Raw genomic sequence first — 8,708 nt, 5'->3', positions numbered from 1 at the left:
ACACAGCCAAAAACACAGAAGCAAAAATAGAAAGGTAGGCAATGTTTTTTCTGAGGTTTGTGTGTCATATCATATCTCTCTATCTGAGAGAGTGGAGGACAAGTCCAATAAACATCAAACAGGCAAAGTGGAGGTGAGGAAGAGAACCACACATGCCCAGTTTTCATAGTTTTTGGGTAATCCTCAGTTTGTTGCAAATTTGAAGTGGCCTGCTGAGAGATAAATACATTAGTTAATGGTAAAAATAAAGTTCAGCGCATATACAGTAAAATAATTGTCCTTATTAACAGTGATGTACTGCTGGTAAGGGAAAGGCACCTATATTTAACATGCAAACTAAGTGATCAACTAAGCATTCATGAGATGCTGGAGTGGATTTGATGAATGAACACAATAGTGACAAAAAGTGTATTAATATTCTGATGAACGGGGTTGTGACTCTAGTGGCCCAAAAAGCTATAACACTATTTCATTCCTGGCAAAAGCTGCTGTTGCCATAGTGATTTTAACTGTTGTTATGCAACTGTTCTACTTGCCGCTGCAACATTCACAAAGCAATGGGCTACGAGGGCTCACATGCACACACATTACACAATGATGTATCCAGGCATTATGGTATATGCATACCTAAAGCTGATCTATTGATGTAGTGTGATATACATATGCATAAACGCACACACAATATGATGAGTAATCTGGATCAATGTGATGGCTAAAAGTAGCCCATTGACCCAGAGGCTGTTACGCAACATCGGTTACCACCCCCCGCCCTTTTTCTTTTCCCAGTAGAGTGGAGATGGAAGAGCTTATCTTCTCTGTCTCTCCATCCTCTCATCTATCAATCTCTCTTAACCCCCCTTCACCATATGCATGTCCCACTACAGGACTGACAGCAGCTCTGAGGCTGAGGATGTCCTAAAGTGGTGTTTAAATGTATGCTCATAACCCCCTGCCCTCAACACTTAACCCTGCCCTGACCTAGACTCTTAAAGATTAAGGTTTCTGTCTGCTAGGTCAAGTTTTTTTCCAGTACTGGGTTACAGTAAAGGCTTTGATCTTTTAGTCCGAAGCTGCCATGTGACTACAGAAGCAAAGCCCTAGATTGTCAACAATATATACAGATCATGACATCACCAATAACATTGCTGTTTTGCAAACTGTTGCCTGTTACAGGACCAATCAGATCATGAGAAATGTATCACCAAAGCCAAATAAAGATGATTGAGTTATGTGGGAAACTAACTCATCATTTTTTTTTATATGCAATAATCTGTAACTTCCATTTTTGGTTATTTTTACCTCATACACAGCTATTCCGCAGAGCTGCTAGTATGAATCTGCGAGCCCTCATGGGACAGCCTATCCAAGTCCAAAACCCAGCAAGCATGTGACAGATGGTGGGTTGCAGGGGGTCACTATTTTCAGCATTAACTGAAACAAGAACACAGTACTCACAATATGATGTCCTCTAACCACCATGTGAATAAAACAGCTTTGGAAAGTGTTTTTAACTGTGGCAGGATCATTATTTAGGTCCTAATTTGACAAAAAAAAATAATGGCTGTCATGAGGAGCTGTAGGTGATGTAAAATTGATATGTCAAAATATTGCTCAATAACTGAGCCTAAAAATAAAAAGGTGCTTCATATTTCAGACTGATTTGACATCAGTGTGTCAGACGGATGTCTTTGCCAGCGGTACAGTACATTCCAGAGACAGGACACTGAAACGGTAATGGCCCGTGCACATTGTTGACACAAGCCTGTCTCCGCTTAATAGCTCTCCTCCATGTAGGCCGCTGCTGCTCCTCACACAGCACAGAGCCCGTGACTCCGAGAGCAGATGACTCGCTTTGTTCATTTCTCACTCTGTCTGCCTCAGACTGGCTGGGAGTGACCAGGACTGGCTGAGGCAGCTGGGGGTGCCGTCATCCTCTTCCTACCAGAACAACCCGGTCTCTCTATTTTAACATCTCTGCAGTGGATACATTTTAGTATGAGGGAAGCAAGTTTATAGATTTGTTGTGGGGGGGATCTTGAGCCTTGACTCATACTCCACAATACTATATGATGTATCTACAGCTCTAGCCCAAAGAAAATGAGGCAAGCTCACTAAGGATTGGCATGTCCTCCAGTTATTTTCCTATACGGCAGGTGGTGAGGGCCTCTACTGCCTGCTCATATTGAGTTACAGTCCTATCATACTTTCCAAGGAATCTGTAGAGATATTAATTAATCATACATCATGTGCTAGTAGTGGCTGGGACACAGAAATTGCCTCATACATATAAACATGTACACACCCTGGAAACAACCTCACATTTGGGACATTTGCATGAAATTTGACTGTTGCGACAATCAAATCTGTTTGTCTGAAAGAACAAACACACAGGTCTTAGCACAAACAAAAGTCTTTAATTTCTCCTCCAACAAACTGTGGACAACACAGATATACAAGATAGAGGTAACCAAATATGTTAAATAACAATATTAATTAATATCATTATTGTAACATTAATAACATGGAATGTAGTACTCTCCATTCACATTCTTTTTTGAACTTTTAGGTTATTTTTATGAAACATGTCAAATAAATAAATAACTCTATAGCATCTGTCTGTGATACCTATATGAATATAATCTCTCTGAGTGAAGATGAACAGGGAAAGAAGGATGGCAGAACGAACAGGCAAAAGAGAAGATGAAGGGTTTGAGCTCACTACCTCTCTTCCCATCGCTTCTATCCTCATACATATACATCTCCTGCCCTCTCACGTAGCCCTGTCTCATTTTAAACACACACTTCTTCAGCAGAATGTGTTTAAGTGCATGTCTGTGTGTGCAAAATGCTGACACTTTCTTTGGAATCGGACACAAGAAAAAAAAAATTCTACCGCCTCAGACTTCAAACTGCTTTTTATTTGCTGCCTACCCTTTTTTGCATTTCGGTGAGCGGGGTTAAAACAGAATGATGACAATGGGTAAATCACTGCATGTTACACAGATGACTCTCCTACGTTACGGTCTGTTTTGAACCTGATGACGGACGCACACAACACGCAAGAACACTGAGAAGCACCAACAGCAGAAACAGGAAGGGGGTCCAACAACACGCCAGCTACAACAAGGTCTAATTCTGAAGAGGAGAGGAGAAATGTCCCTCCCTCTCTTCTGTAGTCCAGTCCTCCTCTTTGTGTGTAATTGTGCCTCCGTGTCTGGATGTGTGTGTGCGAGTCATGTCAGTCTTCAGTCTGTGCTGTGGTTCTCCAGCTCGGAGATGATGGTGATCAAGTTCTGGAGACCAAAGATGTACCCGCTGTCCTTGCCCTCGTGGACCACGCTGTCTTCCCGGTAATGTCTGCAGGTGGTGTGGGCAAAGTCTATCATCCTTACATCCACCATGGGGCTGCGGGGGTCTGAGTGGGACAGGCAAGCGGGGTTAACACCTGAGCCCCCGCTGGTGCTGCTGCTGCTGCCGCTGCTACTGCTGCCGCTGCTGCCGCTGCTGGAGCAACTGTTGCTGCTGTCACTAGACGTGGAGGGGCTGTGAGGAAAACCAAGCGCGCCCGCTACTTCACCCATCCCCTCCTCTTCTTCTTCCTCCTCCTCCTCCTCCTCCTCCACCTCCATTTCCGGTTCAGCTTCCGCCTCCTCGTCCTCGTCCTCGTCCTCATCCTCATCCTCATCCTCATCCTCCTCTTCTTCCTCTGAGAGACCGTCTTCGGTGCGTCGGCGTGTGTGTTTTCGGTGGTGTGCGCCGTCGTAGATGATGAGAAGCGAACTGGAGTAGAAGCGGTAGGACTCGCAAGCTTCCAGGGCGGCTTGCATCTCTCTGAGCCTGCGTAACACCGGGGAGAGGAGTTCACGTCGCAGACGTCGTCCACTGTGGAAAAACTGGAACAAAGCCTCCTTGAAGCCCGGGAGCGTCAGTTTGCGGCCGTGGTACTTATTCATGAACATCAGCTGGCCTGTATCAGACTGGTACACCTGAAGGTACGGAGAAACACGGACAGGTTGAAAAAATATACACACTTCCAAGATAAGAGAGAATAGTGACTGTTTCCAACTCAACTCAGATTTCCTGGCCAGCAAAAAACTTCAAAAGTAGAAATTTGACTTTTGAGGTTTTTGCTTGCTCATAAAATGATGTGTGTCTTTATGTGTCATTTCACTAAACAGTCATGGCATTTCACGTTGGCTCGGAGCCTACCTGCATGCCACAGAGACGGACTCCCATAGAGGCTGATGTGCTCTGCTGGCATTTGCGGATCTGCATGGCCTTCTTCTCCTCTGATGCATCATCTCCGTGCTGCCGCGTGCCCATTTTCAGGTCTAACACACACGGGACAGTGTGCCGCCATGTCAGGTTCTCTAGCAGGATGAATTCTGGGAAACAGAGTCAAGGAAGACAAACTGGAGGAACCATGGCCTCGTCTCAACACTAATATCAGCTTCCGACTTCAAACAACGTGAGATCAAGCTGGATGGAAGCTTTTCCACAGTGCTGATGTGTGTGCTACAGTAATATCAAGTCACTAATGGGAGTGCTTTAGAAACATGACTCCACATGACAAAGACATTGATAGCTAGACACTGTATTAGATAACCAGCTTGAGGTACAGCCTCAAGCCACTGATAACCATGTATGCGTCTCCATTGTGTGCAAATATCCAAGTGACAAGGTGTCCTAGTGGCTCAGTTGGCCAAGACACATGCTATGTTCTCTGGCCTGGAGCCTCTGTTGCATTTAATTAGCATTTCTCAATAATGAATCCTGTCTCAGTGATGCTGATAAAAAAAGAAAAAAGAAAAAAAAAGAACATTCTCAGCCAGTGAAAGGATACTGTATTGGTTGCGGTGCTTGGCGTTCTCCTTCATCCTTTGCAGGTGCTGTTGGTGGCACTTGAGGCTCCAAGGGTTGTGTTTGAGCTGCGGCACAGCGTTACTGTGGCTGTGCTCCAGTCGGCAGGAAAGCACATCGGCCTGCTGCAGCCACTCCAGCTCCACCTCCTCCTGCAGCATGTGAACACTGGATGGCAGAGGGATAGCGAGAGCCACGTTAGTTTTACATGGAAATCAAGAAGAAGAAGAAAAAGAAAAAAAAACACCCACTCATTCACTTTTACTATATGTGTTTGTTTGGTAAGTGGGTAACTATGGCAGCTATTATATTGTATCTTTCTCTCACCAACAATCCTCCATTCATCCTCCTCCCTCAACCTCCTGGCTGCCTCTCCGCTCCTAAAGTTTTGAGTTTGTGTTAACGCATGGACATGCATCTGTTGCTGTTACGTAACCCTGAGGCTATGACCCTCCTTCTGGTTGCCAAGACCACGGATCAGCCTCTAGCAGTATTGAGAGTCCTTTTTGCCATAGGTTGTATGTGTAAGTCAACATGTGCGTCATCAGTCGATGAATGTGAGTCTCCAGAATACAGTTTTAGCATTCATGGAAAAGTAAATATGGCTTTAAAAATGCTGTGGTTGTGTAACAGTTCTGGGGTGTTCAATAGATCGTCTTCCACTTTCTAACTTATTCACTTCCATTTATGCAATATCAGCGTGAAAGTGACTTACTTTGTCTCTGCCTGTTGATGCTATGACTACACCTTCTTCTACTTATTGTGAGGGTTACTTTAATCTCACCTCTTATCCTTGTCTTTGCGGGAGTGGCGGCTTCGGCCATCTTTGCTGTAGTTCTCGCTCTCCACGAGCAAAGAGGACGCCATCATTTTGCTCCACTTGAGCATCTTGCTCTTGGGCTCGCAGTCAGCCGAAGGGTCCTTGTTCTCCAGATCGGCTGCTGGGTCACTGTGGAGGGGGTAAGCGATGAGGCAAAGGTTCCCTTCTTCATCCTCCTCGAAGCTCACTGACACCACACCTGAGATGAGAGCAGAGAGGGACAGAGAAACAGCTGTTAGACATCTGTGTCACGGAGTAGTGAAGAGAATCATTAACTATCAAAACACAATTAAGCTGATGAGATGAAAAACAAACTCTCAAGTGCCAAGCATCTCTTATTCCCTTCTTGTTGCTTATTACAGCAGTTACACTTACGGAGTAGTTTTTCTCTTTGAAACATCTCCTCCAACTATACCTGGTAAGACTATGACAGACAGAGAGGATATGACAGAGAGACTTAGCTCTCAAAGCAACATGGACAATGACAGAATGAAAGAAAAAAAAAAGAATAAGAGCTGGTATTTACATTCATTCAAAGCAGCTCTAATGCCAGAAAGAAAGCAGCAGTGTAAAGAAAATAGCAGCCCAAACACAAAAGACACAAGGCTATGAAACTGAGGTCACAATACTGTTTATTAACAATTTCATCTCATACAAAATTATGTGCAATGAACATACAAATCATACACAAACCCCAAAGCATCACCACACAAAAAAGAATGAAGACAAAGAGCACAAAAAATAAGAGCAAAGATCCAGAAGATTCCTGATGCCTCCGGATCTACATTACAGTCACGTCAACAGCTGATACATGTTTGCACAATTGTTTCATAAACAGGCACACCCCATTCGTCCTCATGGTGTCCCATAACATGGTTGAAGGAGAAGCCATGATAAAGGTGAAGGAGAGGAGGAATGAAAAACTAAGTGAAGATGAAGTAAAGATAAAGAGGTAAAAATGCTGATATAGAATAAGAAGGGCCCGAAAAAAGATACAGACTGATGTGATACCATACTGTGATCACATGACTGATCTCAGTATTTCGGAGGTGAACATTAAAAAGCAGCAGTAGGGCTTTAAGGGACAATCAGAGGAAAGTGGCTTTGTATCACCTTTCACTTCTCTGCTGGGGCCACAAAGGAAGCAGCTGCACTGGCCTATGAAGCAGCGTCTTAGATAAGGAGATGTGTGGCAGTAGAAGCGGACGGACAATGACGAGGATACAGTGGCAGAGGGTTTTTTAGGACGCCACATATTCTAATTCTTGACTGTTGCTACTCACTGCTCCGAATGAGTGATGACAAAAAACAAAAGAAATCCTCGAAAGCACATCAATCTCTCTAAGTCACGGATGTCTAGTGTAGCTAGACATGTTAAACCTGTCCAACAGTCCGTGTTTGCGAATGTTACTCATATTGCTTCATTTTCAAAAATCTTAAAGAATGTTTGGAGGAGGGGAATCAGTAAGGATTGGGTTTGTGAAGCCCTGCCGATGTTGGCCTACTCAGGTGAACCTGTGGTCGTATGAACAAGGATAGGTCTCACTTTTTATTCTTTTCACCAAGCTGTCTGTATACCAAGATATTTACAGAAGCTCCCACCTGCTCACCACACTTACCTGTGTTTGTAATTCAACCTGAAAGTGGGCCTACTGCAAACACACACACATACAACTGGGTATCCTGTTTGCAGGAGGCCCAGTTTGATTCTTTGCTGCAGCACCGTCTAGTGGAACGATATGGTACTGCTGCTACTGACTAGAAACAAGACTTGAACAGGGGCAGGGAGCTCTGTTCCCGAAAAAATCTCTATAATCTTTATATTTTGCAACAAGTTGCAAACATGTAAGGCATGTAGGCAGACATCTATTGTCCCCTAACTTCCACAAAGGTGCACACAGATCAGTGGAATAAAGAAAAAGCGATGCATTCACTGCAAAACACAACAACCACAGTACAGATTAGAAAGGGATCGTTTCATTACCTCTATATTTGGGGGTAAACTTCCTCATTGGAGCAGGCAGACTCTTGTAGAACTGATGCTCGCGGGGGATGAGGGGCTTGCAGATGGTCTGCTCCCCGAAACGCAGGACGCAGGAATGTCCCCCCACCTGGTGCACGAAGGGTTCAAGCATCACACCTTTGTCCATGTAGCACTGCTGGTGCTGCAGCTGGTGCTGTTGCTGTTGCTGCTGCTTTTGCTTTTGCTCTGCATCCATGGCCTCCTGGGCCTGAGCCTCCACAGCCGGACTCATCCTCCTCTGGTCCTGACCACACTACCGCGGGCATTAGCCTCCTCACGCACGCACACACAATGTGGTGGGGGCCCTATCTGGCAGGGACACACACACACTCACTTGCACACTGCAGATCCGCACAGATGAGGACTGGTCCTGGTATCTCGCATTAAGATCGCAGGTATATGCAGATTATTCCCACGGTGTCTTCATAGGCCGTTGTTGTGATGGTGATCTGCTTCGTCTGTGCAGTCGAGGACTCGGCTGGTCGAAAACAAAGGACAGGAAGGAGGAAATAGAGGAGAAACAAAAGAAACAGCTCAGTTTTAGTGGATGTTAAATTCCTTTTTGTATTCTCGTCAGGTAACTCAGGCAGCTGAGCAGAACCAGAAAGCCCTTTTATGTCCTTTGAGTGTTAAGGTTTAGACTAGCGCTGCAGCGACACGATAAAGACGGAGACAGATCCTGCTTGTGCCTCTGCTGCAGACTGAGAGCTCTCTGACAGCTGAGTGCTGGCTGTAGACTGGTAAAGCTCTCACAAGCCTGACACTCGGCCCGCCCACATCACAGGCAACAGACCAATCAGGAGCATCCAAAGCAGGTTGTTGGGTGGTAACCCTTCCAGGGAAAGGAGCAAGCAAACAAAGACAGTGGTGGGAGGGGGAGTCTGGGGGAAGGGAGAGAGAGACAGAGAGGACAGAAGAATAAAAACAAGGAGGGAGGGCTAAGCTGAACTCAGCTGTTTTTCTCTCTATGTGACAGCAGTGTTTTAACAACCTGACAGAACACGC

General features: G+C 45.1%; 1 protein-coding gene across 1 annotated transcript; it reads right to left on the bottom strand.

Annotated features, from left to right (window-relative positions):
• Positions 1 to 2,404: 2,404 nt before the first annotated feature.
• On the bottom strand, positions 2,405 to 8,434 carry LOC128356028 (inositol hexakisphosphate kinase 2-like). Its single transcript, XM_053316456.1, has 5 exons — positions 7,665 to 8,434; positions 5,645 to 5,879; positions 4,844 to 5,028; positions 4,210 to 4,385; positions 2,405 to 3,986 (listed from the first exon to the last, which is right to left on the bottom strand). The coding sequence occupies exons 1-5, from the start codon at positions 7,933 to 7,935 to the stop codon at positions 3,246 to 3,248; spliced, it is 1,608 nt and encodes a 535-aa protein (XP_053172431.1). The 5' UTR covers positions 7,936 to 8,434; the 3' UTR covers positions 2,405 to 3,245.
• Positions 8,435 to 8,708: the final 274 nt, after the last annotated feature.

This window comes from Scomber japonicus, chromosome 3 (genome assembly GCF_027409825.1).
Source record: "Scomber japonicus isolate fScoJap1 chromosome 3, fScoJap1.pri, whole genome shotgun sequence".
In the NCBI taxonomy this organism is placed as follows: Eukaryota; Metazoa; Chordata; class Actinopteri; order Scombriformes; family Scombridae; genus Scomber; species Scomber japonicus.
The sequence above is the reverse complement of the archived record's forward strand: the minus strand, read 5'-3'. Positions and strand labels throughout refer to the sequence as shown.